A 22,366-nucleotide genomic window follows, 5' to 3' on the forward strand; every position below is an offset into this window, starting at 1 on the left:
TCACATCTCATCCCACTGTCACCATTCAAATAGTTAGCTCACTTGATTTGCCTGTTCTACTTTACAGAACTAGGCATGCCTTGGCACAAGAGGCTAGAGGTCATGTGCATAGTATATTGGTGGTCGTGCTAGGTGATGGTAACAATTTGTGTAATTCTTTTTCTTTATTTCATCATATCCTCTTCCTTCATCCTTTTTCTGCTTTCTGGGTTTTTCTTTTTGTTTCTTTTCCCTTCCATCTTTCCTTTCTTGCATCTCTCAGTATATTGGCCAAAACATTATATAGACCTTAGTCTGGACTTTGATTGACATGACCTCACAAACCGTTGCAAGAGAAATGGTATGAACCATTTCAGACCTTACCCCTTTTAATAATGCCAATCAAACCGCAAAGCAGATTGTGTGCAACAGTGCCAGGCATTGGGGTAAATGATATACTACGCATGGTAATGGCAAATGGAAAACTTTTCATAGAACATTTAATTAATTTGGCTCAGGGAACTATATAATAGTCAAGTAATCTTGACGCAGTGATTGGATCAGATGCCTTATTCACCAACACCAGCTTCTTATAAAACCTCCTTCCCTATTGTCCTCTAACATAGAGAGCTGGAATCCTCTATCTTCCAGGTAATAGTGGTCATCTCAGTTTTCATACACCGATGCATGCACAGATCATAAGTGCTCACATATGGGCATCAGCACTTGAAATATTACAATAGATGCTTAGACCAAATTGCACAAGCCTAAAATCTATATTGTTTAAATTTTTATTCCACCGCTATCATAAACAGCTATAGCCACCCCCACAATTCATAGATAATGAACAAAAGCCAGTGTATGAATTCTCCAATATGCACAGGGCATTTGTGTAAGCCTGGATATTATGGCCCTGATTCAGAGCCGGACGCTCTGACCAGAGTGCTCGCTCTGAATCAGGGCCCACCTCCATAAATATGAAGCTTCCTCCTGGACGCTCGTATAGCTGTGGGTCACCACCCACAGCATATACGAGCGTGCAGGATGATGGTCGCGATGGTCTTGACCATCGCCACTGCGAGCCGAAGCCTGCGGTTGAGTTTCTCAACCGCAAGGCCCGGAGTGATTTTGGCTCTATCAGAGCCAAAATCACTCCCACTGACATCACTAGTAATGTCAGTGGGGCCGGCTTCTGACAGTAGGCGTTCCCTTGGGAACGCCTCCGTCTGGGAGGCACGCCCACCAAAGGGGGCGTGCTGTCAATTAACATCGACAGCACGCCCCCTTTGATCAGACACAACGAGCGAAGTAAAGTCCTTCGCTCGTCGCGTCTCGCGCATTACGGAGCTCCCTCCGTCGTGCGCATGCGCAGTACACACCATCGACCCACTTGCGAGCGGGCAGCCGCTCGCGAGTGGGTCTGAATCAGGCCCAATGTTTCTATTATGATTCATAATAGCTACTATTTGTAAATATGTACTTTACCTCCCTCATTTCAGTTCACAAATCCAAAGCACCTTTCGCCATCTAAATCATCACTTACAGTGAAAAGTCTTGAAGACTATTACAAACAAATGCTGCTACCCAATATGACATGCTTCCCAAAATCCACATACCAGAGCAACTTCTGTCCTCAGAACCTTATTACAATTATTACCTACATGTCCATCCCTCACTCAGCTCTTTTCTCTCTTTTGAAAAGCTTTTTTTTCCCATTTTTTTTTTAATTTGTGCAGTTATTCATTCCATACATACAATGAATATCAAAATACTGTAGTTAATTGCATCTTAAAACTATTGGCAAGATATTGCCAGATACATCAGACACTCACCAGAGGTCTGATCGCATTCACTTATTTCCCATCTGTACAATAACTCCTCATAGTGGTTATTCCCTTATTCAACTAACTTCTGTACAGTCAATCTGAGATACAGTTGGCAAGCACATCTACAACATCCTCCTATCCTCCTCTGCTACTTCCCTTTGTAATTCCTTGTTCTAGTTCTCTATAGCTTTGTCTTTAATATGCTTAATTTCCTTATTTTACTGGATGTACAGTATTTGTCTTTGAAGACCTTTGCTTGCTTAATGTGACTGCAACTGTACACTAGATGTAGTTAACAAGATGCAATGTATGCCTTACAACTTTCATGCAAAGGTTATTTATGTTAATGGTATGCAATCTGATGTTATAAATAAAAAAACATTTATCCTCCATTAGTTCTGACCCCCTAATTGTTAAATACTTTAAAAAAAATAGTACGTGAGCTATATATTACAATTACCAAACTACACAACACATTAATTGTACATGTTATATGAAAGTATTATATATGCATTTATTTTTTCTCTTTTTATTTATGCACAGTAAATAATATTTCTGGTCTAGATTTAAAGATCCTCATGTATTCATCAATGTGAGTTAGATCTAGACCTTTGTGACTCCAAGAACCAAATGTAATAGCCCATTATTTGTGGGAGCCGACACAATTCAGACAAGATATTCACTAGATTTAAAACAGTAAATAGTTTAAATGCAAAAACAAACCAGGAGCTAAATGCGAGACTTCACTCCTCCTTCGGGAGCTGGGCGCACTACTGCGAATGCACAGTCTGCTGACCATGAATACACAAGTGGTGGCTGCCTACAGATCCCCCTCCTTAATCTTTGCGGGAAATCTGACATACCAGTCATATTATTCCAGTTAAAGATTTTGTTCTTGAACATGTGCTTTGTGGATAAGGCTTCTCCTTTTATTGCAGTTAGTATTATTCTTTATTTTAAATTACAATTGCCCATTGTTAAATTTTTTTCTAATGCAGCAGTGGCGTAACTACTGCCCCCGCAGCCCCCGCGGTGGCTTGGAGGCGCTGGGTAGCTTGCGGGCGACGGGGGCAGTAGTTACGCCACTCAGTGGCGGAATTCCCGTAACTACGGAGGGTGCAGGGAGTGCAGTCGCACCCCCTGCACCCTCCATCTGACGGGCGCCCGCTGAATGTGTTACCAGTGGGCGCTATGTTCCCAATCAGGCCCTATGTTCCCAATAATCTGGTTCTACACGGACAGAAAAACTGTGCAATCTGTCTTGAGCAGAGGTGACAGACTGGCAGGAGCAGAGAGGAGGGTTGGTGAAGTAGATCTGTCAGGGTGGGATGTAATGGGCATTACTGTTTGGCATAATGTGTATTTGGCATTACTGTGTGCACAATGTGCTATTAGGGGCATTACTGTGTGGCATAATGTGTTGTATGTGGCATAATGTGGTGTTCGTGGCATTACAGTGTGGCATAATGTGAAATAGGGGTATTACAGCATGGCATAAATTTGTTATAAGGGCTTTACTGTATGTCATTATGTGTTATACGTGGCATTATTGTGTGGCATAATGTGTTGTAAGGGGCATTCCGGTGTGGCTTAATGTGTTGTGAGGGGCATTCCGGTGTGGCACACTGTGTTATAAGTGGCATTACTTAGTGTTTCATAATGTGTAAGGCACGTTGCTGTATCATGTAACAACACACCTTAAATGTCGTCTTTGGGTGTGTTTGATGTTTGGGCAGGGGGGGGGGGTGAAACTTTTTTGGCATGGGGGAGCAAAATTTATAGTTACGCCACTGTAATGCAGTATACAATCTGTCTCTAATTAACCATTAGACATGTACAACATTCAATATACTGCCTCTTTACTTACATCTAACAGTTCTGAAATATGCATGCTGCAAAACACTCATTTATTCAGAACCTTAAAAATGACTTTGTGCACACTTACGGCTACAACAAGGAAATATCTTTTCATATCAGACAGCAATGGACTAGTGGGAATTAGAGGCGACAGTCACCCTCAAGTCTTTAGGTGTCATGTAGAGGATGTAATTTGAAAGTATTATTTCATGGTAACTGACTAAATATAGGACAACACTGAAGGAGGCTGAAAATATTTTAGAATTTCACCATATATACACACACTAAACATTGAGTAGCTTACAAGCTCCCTCTGGTGCATAACATGCAGTTAACAAGCAAGTTTAAAAGGGACAAAATAAAACAAAAATTTAGTTAGATCCCAGTCCACCACAATCAAAAATTGGATTAAAGGGGGGTGGGGGGCATTGGGGCTATGGCTAGACAAAGGGGGTGGGGACAAGCTGAGGCTATGGCCAGATAAGTGGGGGAGTGACAAGTTGAGGATATGGCCAGGCGAAGGGGGGCAATGCTGTGGCTATGGAGAGATACAGGATGAGTGGGTGAGCTGAGGCTATAGAGAGACAGGAGGCTGCTGGAGACACAGGGGACTGAGTATACGAAGAGAGACAGGAGACGGGGGCGAGCTAAAGCTATGGAGAGACGCGGTGGGATAAGTGTTGTAAAGAAGCAGAGGGGAAAGAGCTGGGGCACAATAATAGTCATTAAGACAACAATGAAAAAATAAATACCTCTGTTGTATTAGGATACCGAATGAAGTTATCTGTCCAGGGAGGATCAATTTCTTCAGATATTCCCCGTTGCAGAGAAACCACCATATAGGGGAGACTCAAGCTGACTGGCGTGTACCTAGCAGAAAGCGATGGAGGAAGAAAAAAAAAAAAAGTGTACTAGGACCAAAGATTACTGTTGCCGGCTGTCCGGGGATGATTCTGCTCATCTCCAGCCTCTGCCACCAGCAGCAGCTCTCCCAGCAGCAACACGACAATAGTTGCTACACTGCTACTAGGTGAGCTTCTGCTAGCAGCGGATACTAAAATAAATATACGTACATACACACGACATGTAGTGCTTTGTGTTTTTTATTAAGTGGTTTCACTGATTTTTGTTTCTGTTTGCAAAACTAGATATAAGAATTAAAAATGACACCAAAGAGGGTGATGGTACTGTGTACCTTTGAGTACCACCAGAAACAAGCACGAGTAACTATGTAATTGGTAAAGAAACTCGGCATATGCTGCATGCAGCCTGGCTCCCATTTCATGTTGAAGAGGGGATAATTATATGGGTAAAAGATTTTTTACAGTGTGCTTGTATGGGTGCTTCTAGGGTCAGAGCAAGCCTAAATGTGACAGAGTCTCCCTAATTAGAACTCACAAGGGTAACAATAATGGCAGAAAAAAAAGTCACAAATAATTGGCACTAGCCCAATAAACCATAAAGAGATATTATTTATCAAACATCTAAATATGTGCATAGATAATTATGCACTGATCACCCTATAGATAATCTGGTGGATATGGGTACATAAAACAATGAACAACAGTAGGCAGAAATAATGTGCCAGAAATTATCATAAAAAGGCCTTAATAAAGAAGGCTAAGTTCTCCAGAACATGGAATCATAAAACAATGGTAAAAACTAGGGACGTGCAGGCTCGGATAGGTTCGAGTTTGCACGCCGAGTTCGGATTTTCCCTCCAAAAAAACGGGACTCAGAAAGAGGCAAAACGTCATCTTGCATGGACAAACATCATCATTGCTAGTAAAAACATAAGTCACATAAGTAAAAAGAAGTTCCTACTGCCAACTGTGAAGAGGCACCGCAGGTGTTAAGGCAAAAAAAGCATGCTGAGGCATCGGTTCCACTGCATGTGGCTCCTAGGCTTTACCAGTTGAGTTACGTCCTTATTGCTGCATCAGGGGTCCGGGTAGCATGGGGGTACGCCAACATGTTTCGAGAGGCTTCCTGGACTCTTCCTCAAGGCTGTAACTTACCCATGCTGTGCTAGTCCTATTTATACCTGATTGATGTCCTGGTGCTGATTCGTGGCTCCAGATCCTGTGTGCTGCCATGTGTATCACAGGAAGATGATGTCAGAACAAAATGATGATAAACACAGGTGATGTTGGTTTAAAGAGAAAGCTGCAAGTTGTAGTGTCTTTAATATGTTGTTGTGTCGGCCATTTTTTTTGAAGTTCCGCCGGCCATCTTTTTGTAGACAAACAGATGGTGGTATCCCATTGGCCATTTTGTAGAGGATAAATGTATATATGTTTCTTCAGCCATTTTCTGGAAGTAATAAAGATGCAAATACAATGGAGGACTGTGTAATTGAGTTTTATATTCCGTTAGCCATCCTGGTGGAGATTATGTTCATAAAGATTTTCCACTGTAGATTGTTCCATATTGAGAGGATGTATAAATAATAATGGTTGTCATCACAGGTGGTAGGATCACTTTACTCCAGATACAGGGAGAGGGGTAAAGGGGTAAAATATCTAAATATGTATATATTATATACGAATATTATATACATACACACACATAAAAAAAACAATCATTGCAAAAACCACTTCAGTTCAAAATCTAGGTTTAAACCTAGTGGTGCCAGAGTTTGTAACTTGAATATAGTTTTCATTTCCGTTCGGGCTAAATTGCCCTCAATATCCCTGTCTCTCCATGTAGACCTCACGTGTTGGAACCCCATGAAATATTTAATAAAATCTGGGAAACTATTGTGGTGTGTTCTGAAATGTTCAGATAGGCTATGGGTAGTTAACCCTTTTCTGATGTTTCTTATGTGTTCTCCCAGATGGGTTTTTAGGGATCTGGAAGTCATCCCTATATAAGCTTTATCACAGGAACACACAATCAAATATACCACGTTAGTGGTGTTGCAGGTTATGAAGTCCCTGATTTTAAAATGATTTCCATTGATGGTTGTTTCTGTGAATTAACTTTTTTCTGTTTTGACAGGTTTGCAGGCTGGGCAGAAACCATATCTGTGAAAACCCTTTGGCCTGATGGGGTTAGGTGGTTTGATGGTTAGGGCACTTTTAACAATATGATTTTTCAGGTTAGTCGCCTTCCTATAGATGAATTTGGTTTACTAGGAAGAATTCCCTTCAGGATTGGGTCTTTATGAAGAGTGTGCCAATATTTCCTTACGATGGTTTCAAATTGTTTATATGAGCAATCATAGCCCATTATGAAAGACCACTGATGGTCATTGTTTAGTTGATGATGAATTAGTGGTTTTTGGTTTAAGTAAGGTTGATCTATTGGTGTTGAACGAGATGGTAGCTGCTTTGTCTAGATCCTTGTCTTTATAACCTTTTTTGAAAAAAAACCTCTTAATTCCTGGGTCTATTCTAGACATATGGTGTCCTCACTGCAGTTACGTCTAATTTTCTCTTAGCAGTCTGTTTTTGAGTATTTTTGGGTTTTGTCTTCTTTCCAGCTCTTATTCCTCATATTAGTTTTCTACGTAAAATTGTGCCTGAAGTGGTGGATGTCAGATTACTCTTCTTTTTGTGATACTTTTTAACGACATCTTCTTCGGTCCAACCTTCCTTCCCAAAAAGGAGACTTAATTCTTAAAGGTGTTAGGGCTTTTGGTTATCTTCATGGAGTGAACCTAGGTTTACTTAGTTTTCTCTGTTGACCTCACGTGGATTTTTGGGAGAGGGCCATCTGTCAATAGTACAAATGGTACTAAGCGAATTTCTTCTGTTAGGCGATGGTCTTCGAAGGGACTGTCTATGGCATTCTCTCCTATCTTCCCTTAACGGAGGAGAAAAGTCTCTTCGTGAATGATATCGAGTGAACCTATTCTCGATAGGTATGGCCAATGTGTGTACCATAGTCCATAAATGGTTCGTTATATCGGTGTCTTGTATTGAACCTGATGTTCCTTCCTGGTGTGTATCGTCTGGAATAGTCATCACTAGGGAGAAAGGATTGTCATTTATTGAACTGGTGATGCGGTTTATTCCTTATGTTCTGAAACCTTTTATTTCTGGAAGGGGAAAAAAAAGGTAGTTTAGAAAGGTCTTGTGAATCTCGATGGTGGTGTTCCACGGTTTCTCTGTCTGGTGTATCTCCCTTGAAAATATTAGTGGGGGATAATAGTCGGCCCTGATTGGGAATAAGCTTCCTGTTTTTATGGGGTCTGATTATCCCGAAGTTATAAAAATCAAAGTCCCTCTGTAATTTTGTTTGTTTTTTTCTTTACAAGTTCCTTTTTGTTTTGTTCCATCTTCAAGGATAGTTCTTTTTCCAAGGTATCATATAAAGGTATTTCTTTAAAGGGTTGTATTAAGGACTCAAGAGTGTCGATTCGGTCTTTGGTATCTGTTAATTTGTGTGCCCTCTCATTTATGATGATATCAATAAGGGCAAAGGAACATGCATCCAAAATCATGAACCAAAGTGAATTCCTCTGTTGCATCAGTAAAAGAGGGATGTTTTTCAACCCTAGACCCTTTAGGTATGACTTCTTCAGCTTGATATTTCTCAAAGGTGGCTACTTCCCACCATAATATGTGTGTGTACATACATATACACACATATACATATATATATATATACACACACACATACACAACAATAGAATAGCGGCACGCTGGAGACTCCTTAATGCGGTGAAAAAAAATAAGTCTTTAATTCAATGTTTCGGGTGACAATCCCCACCATCCACCGGCATGAGACTACTCACTTCCAGTCACGGCATCCGAAAACCGCGACTGGAAGTGAGCAGTCTGATGCCGGTGGATGGCGGGGGTTGACACCACGTTGAGCACCTAATAAGGTATTTAAGTCAGTGTTTGTGTATTTTTTGTTCCGTGTGTGTTCCTGAAGACGGGGTCACCTAACCCTGAAATGTCGAATTAAAGACACTTTTTTTCACCGCATTAAGGAGTCTCCAGAGTGCCGCTATTCTATTGCTATATATACACAAGGAGTGAGCTCTACCATTGAGGGCGCCTGGAGCAAGGTACATGCCCTGATTGGGGCTAATAGAGTGCCAGGCCGTGTGTGTGTGTGTGTGTGTGTGTGTGATATATATATATATATATATATATTTTCCCCCCTTTATCCCTCTCCCTGTATCTGGAGTAAATTGATCCTACCACCTGTGTTGACAACCATTATTATTTATACATCCACCCAATATGGAACAATCCACAGTGGAAAATCTTTCTGAACATAATCTTCACCAAGATGGCTAACTGAATATAAAAAACTCAAGACACAATCCTCCATTGTATTTGCATCTTTATTCCTTCCAGAAAATGGCTGAAGAAACATCTATACATTTATCCTCTACAAAATGGCTGCCATCTGTTTACCTTCTACAAAATGGCCAATGGGATACCACCATCTGTTGGTCTACAAAAAATGGCTGACAACATATTAAAGACACAACTTGCAGCTCTCTCTTTAAACCAACATCACCTGTGTTTATCATCATTTTGTTCTGACATCATCTTCCAGCGACACGCATGGCAGCACACAGGATCTGGAGCCACAATCCAGCACCAGGACATCCATCAGGTATAAATAGGACTAGCACAGAATGGGTAAGTTACAGCCTTGAGGAAGAGTCCAGGAAGCGTCTCAAAACATGTTGGCGTACCCCCATGCTACCCGGACCCCTGATGCAGCAATAAGGACATATTCCAACTGGTAAAGTCTAGGAGCCACATGCAGGGGAACCGGTGCCTCTACATGCTTTTTTTGCCTAAACACCTGCGGCTCCTTTTCACAGTTGGCAGTAGGACCTTCTTTTTACTTATGTGACTTAGGTTTTTACCATTGTTTTACGATTCCATGTTCTGGAGAACTTAGCCTTCTTTATTAAGGCCTTTTTTATGGCACATTATTTCTGCCTACTTTTGTTCAATGTTTTATCTACCCATATCCACCAGATTACATGTTGGGTGATCAGTGCATAATTATCTATGCACATATTTACAGGTTTACTGAATGATATAGGTAACCCTACAGGGTCTGTCCCAAGTTAGACGTGCAATTAGAGGTGAGGCATGTGCCGCAGGGAACAGAGTGAAGGGGCGAGAAGCCGCGAGCATGGAAGAGGTCACAGGTGAGTAAGTATACACTTGTACACCTGGTCAAAAGTTTTAGAACACACCCACTTTTCCCATTTTTATTGAAATTTACGCAGTTTAACGTCTCAATGTATGTTTAACAAAATGTAATCTACATTTCTGATTCAAAGTAGCCACTTTGATATAACCGCTGAACTTGTGACATTCTTTCTGCAATGGAAATCAAATATTGTTCAGGATGTTGCTTGTACTTTGGCTAGTATGCTGTAAGCCTCAATAACTACTTTGGTGTTTCCTATGACATGAGAAGTGCATTTCTCAACGTTATATGGACTCATCTCTGGCATCCTACCCAATACATATTATTGGATTGGAGTTTCCAACTCCATTCCAATAATATATCTTAAATTAGGGCTATAAATACATTTGAAGTATCCAAAAAAGGTGCAGTTTTATTACCATAAGAACATGTCCATAAAAGCCATAAGGTAATAATCAAATAGAAGGTAGACATTTAAATTCTTTTAAGAACCATTTTCAAGCCACATCAATGTACATGCATAAAGTGAAAGCCGTCTGTTGAACAGGTCCCTGCCACACCGGACCTGGGGATAAAATACAGACAATGCATATAATTTGTACTGGCAGTGGGGTATACGCACCAGAAGTGCTTGGAGGGTGGGGGTTCGGTGGCTGATGCTCTCAGGCAGGAGATGAAATATTAAGTGAGGAAAGTATTCAGAGGGACAGCAGCAAGCATGCATTGTGCACGTCAGCTCCAACATGCACACTTCCCACTAGAGAACCATTATTTATATTGATTAGGCTTTAACCCAGAGAAGCATCACTCAGCAATTAAAACAATATTGTGCATGATCCATAAATATAAAAAAATAGTGAGGTGGGAGGGAAAACTTGCAATGCCGGTTGACACAATGTGCCATGGAGAAACAGCCCATTGCATTAATGACAATTAATTGAATTCCCCACAAAAGATTTTTTTTATTTCTGAGTGTGGAAAGAAATCCAAATACTGTATAATAATGAAACACCAACACACTGTGCCCCCAACCACCAAACATACAAAAGGCACCACCAGGTTGTAGGTTTGCTAGAATTATACATTTGTCATTTGCTAAAACCTCATTAATCTCTCAATTAGATGTAAAAAATAAATAAATAAATATTCAAACATCACAGAGCCAAAACCACTATAAAAAATATGTTTATTACAAAATATCGGAATCAGTCAATATGCTACAATATACTTTAACACTTGACAGGACAAAAAAAAATGCTAACAGTCATTCATTACAATCATTAAACAGGCACCAAACAGGCAAATGAAATCTAGCTATACTCTACTGGTGGTAAATAACAAAAACACGCATTTAGTTAACCTAACAGAATGTACACAAATGCATCTATGCTTGCATGATGTAAATGTATAGATAGTGATATATTAACACTTCGCTAAAGAGCAGCTAGGAACATAAAGCAAGTTGTTTGGCTATGCCTTGCAAAATGGCACATTTCAGAGAATCCATACACACTGTATTCAGTAGAATGATACATAATTGTTTTAAAGCAATTAAGTAATGATATGAAGTAATAAGAACACCGGTTATTATCCATGGTTTGGTTTGTTTTACGATATACCGCCATAATATCACATGTTCATCAACAAGCGTTTCATTAGTAAAGACTTGTCTTTCTCATGATCCTAAGAAATTCTTGCTCATTAATTTCACCATCTCCATCACGATCGGCTTCATCAATCATTTCCTAAATAAAATAAAAATTAGGACATGCATGTAAACACTTATTACATGGTAACATGAGTCTGCATGAATCTTACATTTAAACAAATATATTCAGAACAAAGGCTGTGGACATATGTAATCTAGTTCATAAATAGCCGTGACGTCAATTGACATATCCTGAACAGACTTCTCTATGGTGAATTCAATGCCAGAGGGGATTGCAACAGATTGCAAATGTACAAAAGGTTTGCCACAGATGTGCAGCTATAATGTCATTCTTATCCCCAACACCTCTGACAAGATTATTGAAATAATTAGTTTCCTGCTGAATTAGGTTTTAAACAAAAAATAGGAGTTTGTTAAATAAATATCTGAAAAAAAGCCAACTGGGTTTTGGGTACTTACACTTAAATCTGTTTCACAGAGTCCATCTGGAGTACACAGCTTCCATGTGTTTGTGTTGATGACACAGGAACTGGGCACTTAGAAGAGCTTTATTCTAAAAGAAAATAACCTTTTTCCTCACAACCCCTCCTTCGTATCAAATTACAAAGCCCCAATAGATAGATTGTAAACCAAGAGAATACAAAAAGCACAATACACTAACAGAAAGAACATAGAATGAGAATAAGGGAGGAAACAGCGTCTTCCGGATGGAGCTCGGAAAAACAGATTTAATGGGGAGTACCAAAAAAAAATAATTATCTATCTTCTCCTTTATCCAATCTGAAGGACATTGCTACCGTGGGGACATTTCAATACTACTCACAAGGGGAGGTAAACTCAGACCTGGCGGGACACAACATTTTGCAACCAAGTCTAACATCTTTGGATGCAAAAACAAACAATAACAAAACCTGGTAAATGTGTGGACAGAGGACCAAGTATCTGTCCTACTCAACTGCTCGGCAGAAACTCTCCCTCATTCTGCCAAGAAAAAACAAAAATTACTGAATTAGCCTAAATCTGAGCAAAAACCAGCTATTCTACTCAAGAACACATCTGGTGAACATAATCCATATGGCAGTGGTTCCCAAACCTTTTCACTTCACGGCAGCCTTAGTGTCTCAATTTCTGGCGCAAAACCAGTCAGAAATTGTCAGGTCCCTAGGAAAGTCTGGAGTCAGAAGGGGATCGTATGATTTACAGCCAGACCCATGCCCGGCGGTTGGAAACCCGACAGCGGCAGGAGGAGGAAATCCCGATTGTCCAAGGTAAGTATTCTCTAAAATAATTCTACCCCCTAACCCTCCCTTAGGGGTGCCTAACCCTAATCCCCCCTTCCCCACCGCCTAAACCCAAGTCCCCCTGGGGGGGTGACTAACCCTAAGTCCCCCCCCCCGAGGGTGCCTAACGCTACCCCCCCACCCTTCCCCTAGCCTAAGCCTAACCTTTGGGGGGGTGCCTATCCCTAAACCTAACCCCTCCCCCGTTGCTATCCGCGCTCAGTGTCCCATCGATTGGGATGCCGGGCGCCGGTCTCCCGGCGTCAGTAAAATGACAGGCGCCTAGATTTAGACGCCTGTCATTTAACCCTCGCCGGGGTTAAGCAGTCGGGAAGCCGGCTGTTGGGATTAGGTCCTCCGGCTTCCCGACTGCATACAGTCAGGAGATCCATTCTGCACGTGTAGAACAAATTTCCTCTTCAAAAACTCAGCAGGGCGGTGTGGTCATACCGTGTCAGCGGATGCACAACTGGCTGCGTTTGCATTCCCATATGACCAGGTCAGTAAAGTGGTTAAAAACATCGGAATGGTTTTAGTTCGCCATACTATGGTATGGCGATGTCAAAATCATTAGATGTTTGCAGATAATGTAGAGAAAAGTGATTTTTCTCTACATTATCTGGGTTTCATATATACTGATGTTGGTTGTGTCATATAGCGCTGGTTATAGCACCTCTTCTTACATCTCCCCCACTACACTGGTGTGGGATTGAAGATAGTATTGAGGACTATAGTAATGATATTATTACATTGTTATAGATATTTTTTACTGAAGATAAAGTGTATAAGAAAAAATGTTTTACGCACTTTATCTCCATTTAAAATATCTATAACCATGTAATAACTTTACCATGGTCTGCAATACACCCTTCCACCCCACACCAATGCCAAATATACAGCTTGTTTACCAATCAAAAAAAAAAAAAAAAATCCACAACCAGGGTAAAATTATGAAATTACATATATTCAATTTTAATCAATAATAACTACACTACCTCAAAACTTCAGACACTGTCACTAACCTAGGCAGAGGAGAGTCCAGGAGTCATGCTGTGAGGTGCAGCCTGCCCTGCAGGAGAAGAGGAGTCTGGGTCACACAACTCTGACTGTTACAAGCAGCGAGAGCCAGCAGCACAGCATGGGACCAGCTGTGCAGTGTAAATGGCCACGGGCTGCTTAGAGAGGGAGCGTGCGGCCTGACCAGCTTAGTTGCTGTGAAAGCATAGACCCTCTGCTCCCCTGTAAAAGTGGAGCGGCGCACAATTTGGGAACCACTACCATATGGCCATTTTCAGTTTAGAAGTAGGCCAACCTCTTTTCTGCATATAATAGAGAACTACAAAAATGTCTGTATTTGAAGACTGGTAGTCCTCATCAAAAGGTAAATATGCAGTGCTTTAACATCTAGAAAAGAAGAGAAATACGCTTTGAGGGAAGGGAAGGAAGATCTCATAATTAATGACAAACTTGACACCACCTTCGACAGAAAAGATTGAATCGTACGTAACTCTGCCCTGCCAAAAATGGAATAAAAAAAAAAAAAAAAAAACCACCAGAAAACATCTGCAGGACAGAGCCTCTAATTCTGAGATTCTTCAAGTAGACAACAGCTAGAAGAACACCTTACATCAACTGTCTCCAGAGGCTCAAATAATGGAAACAGAGGAGCTGAAAGGACCAGGTTAAGATCACATAGCTCCATGGAAGGAACATATGGAGGTTGTACTTGAAATCCACCTGCAAAACAGTTGTAATCTCCACAATGCCAATTTTCTTTTCAAATAAACAGATAAAGCAGATACCTGCAACTAAAGCCACGTATCCAGTAGGCGATTGAACGATAACTACATAGTTAGCATTCATTCGCTCATTAATCGTTCACAAATCGGGCATAAAAATGTCGAAAACGACCAGCGATGCGCGCTCCCGCTGGTCATTTTCAACATCAATTATCGCCTGAATATGCTGGTCAATCTGCCAATAACGACAGATTCAGCATGTTCAGGGATGAGGGAGGGTTCCTGTAGTGAACGACATTTTGTTCAGTGTAGGCACTGCACATTATGAGGAACGACTGTACAATTACAATGTTGTAATCGTACAGCCGTTCCTCCATCTGCTAGTGGATACGCACCTTAAGGCAACTGGCTCAAATAAAAAAATATTTAAAAAAAAAAAAAAATGCATGAGTGGAATACAGCGCACTCACAACCACACAAGTCTTCCAGATCCTATAATAGTTGTGTGCTGAAATGAGTTTTCTAGCTCTTAACATAGGGCTTGATTCAGAGTTGTACGCAATTCTGATATTTTCGCAGATCGAGGGAATGTTTGCTAATTCGCGCTGCGATCGCATTGCAATTACCCTCGTGCACAGTAACCAATTGCAAAAAGAGTCACAGGTAGTCATCATTCGGGATTTGTAGGTGGTTAGGAAAACTTAAGCATCCGATCGTTTAAACGCCGGTTCATGGTTGTGCATAAATAAGCAATTGCGTTCTCTATGACAGCATGAGAGCGCTCGGAGTGTCAGAGCTGGTTAGTCAGACTTGACTTACATGCTGCGTGACTGCCCGATGTGCGTCGAAGGTACCGATGTTTACAGTGTTGCACGAAGTTAGAAGAAAATTTTTTGAATTCCCGCACAGAATTTTTGATATTAGTCTTAAAGCCCCCTATTAATATTGCATTTATATTGTAGTGCATATTCTGTTTTTTGCATATTTCAATATGGGGGAAGTGGTGCTACCTTGCTCACTAAAAAGATATGATATCACATCAAAAAGAAAAACAGTGTGAGACTATTCAGGTGCACACAAAGACACTCAAAGATTAATAATTACTAAACTAATAAAACAACCTTTATTTCATATATAAAATTTTTTATTAGTTTTGTATTTTGCTGTTTCTTTAAAATAAAAACAAGACAAGAAGTGTTTACAGTAAGAAAGTGTTTAAAATCAGTAAGTTCGTTTCACTGAGTCACAGTGGGATAATATTCTTGGCTCTTATATTTCATTCATGTTATAACTTATTGATACATACAACTGGATACGTATAATTCTATGTATTCACCTATCAAGTGAAGGTATACTAGTTGTTTTAATTAAACAATTGCATGTTGTAGCAACACAGTAAGTGTCTTTCAAAACATGAAATCTATTCTTAGAAAGAGCAGCTGCAACAATGTAAGCTAATTATTGCTTCACTGTTGCTCAGGTCCACAATTTGTATACATTGTAACAGACTATTTGTATATTTTTTGCAGCGTGTTGACGGTTGTCTAGAATTCCTATTTTAGGGACTCATTTATGTATTGGACATATTTTAAAACCTTTATAGGTATAATTCTTTATATTTCTTATAATTTTTCTATCCATTCCACAGCACTTATTAATGTGACCCACGTGTTTAATCTCACATTAAAGGTTTTAAAATATGTCCTTTCCAATACATAAATGAGTCCCTAAAATAGGAATTATAGACAATCGTCAGATACTTGAACATGCTGCAAAAAATATACAAAAATAGTCTGTTACAATGTATACAAACTGTGGACCTGAGCAACAGTGAAGCAATAGATAGCTTACATTGTTGCAGCTGCTCTTTCTAACTAAGAATAGATTATTTCAGGTTTTGAAAGACACTGTGTTGCTACAACATGCAATTGTTTAATTAAAACAACTAATATACCTTCACTTGATAGGTGAATACATAGAGTTATACGTATCCAGTTGTATGTATCAATAAGTTATAACATGAATGAAATATAAGAGCCAAGAATATTATCCCACTGTGACTCAGTGAAACGAACTTACTGATTTTAAACACTTTCTTACTGTAAACACTTCTTGTCTTGTTTTTATTTTAAAGAAACAGCAAAATACAAATAAATGTGTTTTTTAAATATGAAATAAAGGTTGTGTTTTATTAGTTTAGTAATTATTAATCTTTGAGTGTCTTTGTGTGCACCTGAATAGTCTCACACTGTTTTTCTTTTTGATGTGATATCAGTATTGCACGAAGGACTGATACAAGAAGGCAGCAGTGGGTGTCTATCCTCAGCTGTGCTTTGAAAAGCCTTAGCATATAACAGCAACTGCGAACCATGAGAGAACGCAATTACGATTGCATTAGCATACATCTATGAATCAGGCCCTTAGTCAGTACAACCTCTTTTGAAAATCTAGCTTTACGCTCAAAGTCCTAGTTTCAACAGTGATGCTTACAAACCAAACAAAGAAGTCCTAATGTGGACAAGGACCGTCCCTGAGACAGGAAAATTTCCCATCAGAGAAAGATGCTACCCAGGACCTACTGCCATACTTAGTACGTCAGACCCTCTTGGCCAATCCAGGCCAACTGTAAGTCCCATGGATTTGTCATGGCATCTACTAAAGTGGCCAATGGGTTTGTGGACCAGGACATAACATAAGTAACTGGTTATTGTGTCAGGAAATCATCAGATCAATCTACTTCTGACCCCCACCATTAAACCAACAAATTAGATACCTCGGATGGAGAGACCACACTCCTTGGAGAATATATTTCTGTCTCAGATACTCTTCCTCTCAAATCTCCACCTCCAAAAAAATGTACACAGTGGATATCTCTGAAAAAAAGCATTCTGCCAAGTTACAATATGAAAGGACTTGCAACCCGCTAATGAGTTATACAGTCAGGTGCATAAATATTGGAACATTGACAGAATTCTCATATTTTGGTCTCTATTCACCACCACAATGGCTTTGAAATGAAACAAACAAGATGTGCTTTAACTGCAGACTCTGTTTTTTAATTTGAGGGTAATTACATCCATATCAGGTGAACGGTGTAGGAATTACAACGGTTTCTATATGTGCCTCCCACTTTTTAAGGGGCCAAAAGTAATGGGACTATCAACTCAAAAGCTATTTCATGTACAGGTGTGGGCTATTCCCTCGTTATTTCATTATCAATTAAGCAGGTAAAAGGTCTGGAGTTGATTCTAAGTGTGACATTTGCATTTGGAATCAGTTGCTGTCGACTCTCAATATGAGATCCAAAGAGCTGTCACTATCAGTGAAGCAAGTAATCATTAGGCTGAAAAATCTAAATCAAAACAAACCCATCAGAGAGATAGCAAACACATTAGGTGTGGTCAAATCAACTGTTTGGAACATTCTTAAAAAGAAAGAACGCACCGGAGAGCTCAGCAACACCAAAAGACCCGGAAGACCACGGAAAACTGTGGTGGATGACAGAAGAATTATTTCCCTGGTGAAGTAAAACCCCTTCACAACAATTGGCCAAATCAAGAACACTCTCCAGGAGGTAGGTGTATATGTGTCAAAGTCAACAATCAAGAGAAGACTTCACAAGAGTGAATATAGAGGGTTCACCACAAGATGTAAACCATTGGTGAGCCACAAAAACAGGAAAACCAGATTACAGTTTGCCAAACAACATCTAAAAAAGCCATTACAGTTCTGGAACAACATCCTATGGACAGATGAGACAAAGATCAACTTGTACCAGAGTGATGGGAAGAGAAGAGAAGGAAAGGAACTGCTCATGATCCAAAACATACCACCTCATCAGTGAAGCATAGTGGTGGTAGTGTCATGGCGTGGGCTTGTATGGCTGCCAATGGAACTGGTTCCCTTGGATTTATTGATTATGTGACTGACAAAAGCAGCAGAATGAATTCTGAAGCGTTTTGGGCAATATTATATGCTCATATTCAGTCAAATGCTTCAGAACTCATTGGACAGCGCTTCACAGTGCAGATTGCAATGACCCGAAGCATACTGCAAAAGCAACCAAAGAGTTTTTTTAAGGCTAAAAAGTGGAATGTTATGCAATGGCCAAGTCAATCCCCTGACCTGAATCCGATTGAGCATGTATTTCACTTGATGAAGACAAAACTGAAGGGAAAATGCCCCAAGAACAAGCAGGAACTGAAGACATTTGCAGTAGAGGCCTGGCAGAGCATCACCAGGGATGAAACCAAGCGTCTGGTGAGGTCTATGCGTTCCAGACTTCAGGCTGTAATTGCCTGCAAAGGATTTGCAACAAAGTATTTAAAAGTGAAAGTTAGATTTAGGATTGTTTAGTTTGTCCCATTACTTTTGGCCCCTTAAAAAGTGGGAGGCACATATAGAAACAGTTGTAATTCCTACACCGTTCACCTGATTTGGATGTAATTACCCTCAAATTAAATCTGAAAGTCTGCAGTTAAGCCACACCCCCACAAGATGTGCTTTAACTGCCATCTTGAGTGGACGCGTTGCTGAATAGCTCCAGCTCTACAATATTTATAAAGTGCTAATCCTTTGGTTTTGTTTGAGTTTTGGGCTCCATTGATGCTGGGCAGCTACTTCTGCACACGGAGGTGCCTGATTTGGAGGTTCCCTGGTGCCTGTCTGACTGATCTTCGGCTCCGGGCCTGACACGCGGTCTAGGCCAACGCCGCTGGCTTCACCCCACACGGAAGCACCCTACCGCTACACCGCGCTGTGTAGCTTGGCTTGCCTAGGTTAAGGCATTTGCTGTCTGCCTCCTACCTGCTGCCGTCCGTCTATCCGCACTGTCTTCCGGTCCTCTGTGCTAGGATCCTGCTCCCCCGACGCTGGACTAGTTTTGCAGCCGCCACTGGATCCCGGCCTCCTTCTTCAGCGTAGCGTCTCCCGATGCCGAGGACCTCCGCACTCTGCCTCTCCGTCGCGCTGCACAGCCGCATTCTGTCTCCCACCTGCTGCTCCTACTGCCTCCTGTGATCAGGCCGGCAGGAAGATTCTGGACCCTGGTACTGAGGTCGCCCTGCAGATGCTGCTGGGTTCTACCCTCTACTGCAGCAATATCAGGTACTGTACTCTGTTGTGCCCCTGGAATACCCTCCTGGTTAGTAACCCTGTTTTGAGAGGCTGGGCTGTATAATTTGCACTCGGTCTCTGCTTCCAGACTGTGTTCCCTGGCTGCATAAGGTGTGCTGGTCCGTCTCCTCACAAGGCACACAGTCGGGCATGGTGCTGAAGATTACACCATCTACATATACGGCCCTGCAGTAAATATATTGCTCTCTTCATCTCTCAGCATTGTGAGTTGTTCAATGTGCATAAAGTGCCCTACTAGTTACTAGCATTTCTCCTGTGGACTTTCTTATAACAGTATTTAAGGGTCTGTACAAGTTGCCACTGACTCCGGCTACCCTCATTATCAAATAGAAGACCACTATTTTTGCATCCATTTGTATTTTTTGAAGACTTTGTTGATGTAGGATTAACTTACCTATATATATTACACAGCAACAGCTCTTGCTTTCCATATTTTTTGAAGTAATATTGCAATCTAGTGGATTTGCGGGACTTTGTGTGCATTTGTTATAATATAACTCTGATATTCCTTTTTCCTATGCTGGATTTTTTTGCTGTTTTAGTACCAGTGCTCATGGATTAGTTTATTCATATCCTGCTCACCCGGAATATACCTCACTATACCTGCATTGTTTGTTTTGTTTTTTTTGTTTGCTTTTGGTTTGTCTGTTTTTTGTGTTTGCCCTATACCATGCATAAGTCTTCAGCTAAAGGAGGTAAAAAAAGTACCCAACAAGGTATCATACAACACTTCCCTCGTTCTGACTCACGTCAACTGTCGGAATCTCCTCCAGCCTCTCAAGGCCCTGATCTCTCACCTGGACACACTTTTGCTACTAAAAGTGACATCCAATCCATGATTGCTGACCTCAGTAAATCTCTTACCGCAAATTTCCACCAACTATCTGTGGACCTTAAAAATGAGATCGCTACACTTAACGGACGCATTTCTGAGGTGGAGACTAAAGTTGAATCTAACACCAGAGGCCTAAGAGAAATATCTCAGGACACAGACTTTCTATATAAGGAGCTTGCTTTTCTTTGCGATAAAAATGAAGACCTGGAAAACAGAGAACGAAGGAACAATCTTAGGATTCGTTATATCCCTGAGTCTGTTTCCTCTCAACAATTGGAGCCTTACTTGCATAGACTCTTTCTGATGATGGTTCCTACCCTTACAGAGCAATCTCCTCATTGAGTGAGCCCATAGAGCTCTACGTCCTAATTTTTTATTAGTTTTGTATTTTGCTGTTTCTTTAAAATAAAAACAAGACAAGAAGTGTTTACAGTAAGAAAGTGTTTAAAATCAGTAAGTTCGTTTCACTGAGTCACAGTGGGATAATATTCTTGGCTCTTATATTTCATTCATGTTATAACTTATTGATACATACAACTGGATACGTATAATTCTATGTATTCACCTATCAAGTGAAGGTATACTAGTTGTTTTAATTAAACAATTGCATGTTGTAGCAACACAGTAAGTGTCTTTCAAAACATGAAATCTATTCTTAGAAAGAGCAGCTGCAACAATGTAAGCTAATTATTGCTTCACTGTTGCTCAGGTCCACAATTTGTATACATTGTAACAGACTATTTGTATATTTTTTGCAGCGTGTTGACGGTTGTCTAGAATTCCTATTTTAGGGACTCATTTATGTATTGGACATATTTTAAAACCTTTATAGGTATAATTCTTTATATTTCTTATAATTTTTCTATCCATTCCACAGCACTTATTAATGTGACCCACGTGTTTAATCTCACATTAAAGGTTTTAAAATATGTCCTTTCCAATACATAAATGAGTCCCTAAAATAGGAATTATAGACAATCGTCAGATACTTGAACATGCTGCAAAAAATATACAAAAATAGTCTGTTACAATGTATACAAACTGTGGACCTGAGCAACAGTGAAGCAATAGATAGCTTACATTGTTGCAGCTGCTCTTTCTAACTAAGAATAGATTATTTCAGGTTTTGAAAGACACTGTGTTGCTACAACATGCAATTGTTTAATTAAAACAACTAATATACCTTCACTTGATAGGTGAATACATAGAGTTATACGTATCCAGTTGTATGTATCAATAAGTTATAACATGAATGAAATATAAGAGCCAAGAATATTATCCCACTGTGACTCAGTGAAACGAACTTACTGATTTTAAACACTTTCTTACTGTAAACACTTCTTGTCTTGTTTTTATTTTAAAGAAACAGCAAAATACAAATAAATGTGTTTTTTAAATATGAAATAAAGGTTGTGTTTTATTAGTTTAGTAATTATTAATCTTTGAGTGTCTTTGTGTGCACCTGAATAGTCTCACACTGTTTTTCTTTTTGATGTGATATCAGTATTGCACGAAGGACTGATACAAGAAGGCAGCAGTGGGTGTCTATCCTCAGCTGTGCTTTGAAAAGCCTTAGCATATAACAGCAACTGCGAACCATGAGAGAACGCAATTACGATTGCATTAGCATACATCTATGAATCAGGCCCTTAGTCAGTACAACCTCTTTTGAAAATCTAGCTTTACGCTCAAAGTCCTAGTTTCAACAGTGATGCTTACAAACCAAACAAAGAAGTCCTAATGTGGACAAGGACCGTCCCTGAGACAGGAAAATTTCCCATCAGAGAAAGATGCTACCCAGGACCTACTGCCATACTTAGTACGTCAGACCCTCTTGGCCAATCCAGGCCAACTGTAAGTCCCATGGATTTGTCATGGCATCTACTAAAGTGGCCAATGGGTTTGTGGAC

At 40.2% G+C, this 22,366-nt stretch overlaps 2 protein-coding genes across 3 annotated transcripts in view; both read right to left on the reverse strand.

Moving 5' to 3' along the window:
- Window positions 1-10,876, reverse strand: part of LOC148538826 (uncharacterized) — a 50,050-nt gene extending 39,174 nt beyond the window's left edge. For both annotated transcript variants that reach the window (XM_088452281.1, XM_088452280.1), the window contains exons 1-2: window positions 10,217-10,876; window positions 4,415-4,532 (exon numbers count right to left, since the gene is read on the reverse strand). In XM_088452281.1, coding sequence (XP_088308407.1) covers window positions 4,415-4,532; window positions 10,217-10,242 — 144 coding nt within the window. In that variant the 5' untranslated portion in view covers window positions 10,243-10,876. The remainder of the gene's footprint in view (window positions 1-4,414; window positions 4,533-10,216) is intronic.
- Window positions 10,877-10,966: 90 nt separating this feature from the next.
- Window positions 10,967-22,366, reverse strand: part of LOC148538827 (uncharacterized) — a 36,251-nt gene continuing 24,851 nt past the window's right edge. The window contains exon 5 of the mRNA XM_088452279.1: window positions 10,967-11,542. Coding sequence (XP_088308405.1) covers window positions 11,453-11,542 — 90 coding nt within the window. The 3' untranslated portion in view covers window positions 10,967-11,452. The remainder of the gene's footprint in view (window positions 11,543-22,366) is intronic.

The sequence above is a fragment of the Taudactylus pleione genome, unplaced genomic scaffold, assembly GCF_031769625.1.
Source record: "Taudactylus pleione unplaced genomic scaffold, aTauple2 ptg000036l, whole genome shotgun sequence".
Lineage (NCBI taxonomy): Eukaryota > Metazoa > Chordata > Amphibia > Anura > Myobatrachidae > Taudactylus > Taudactylus pleione.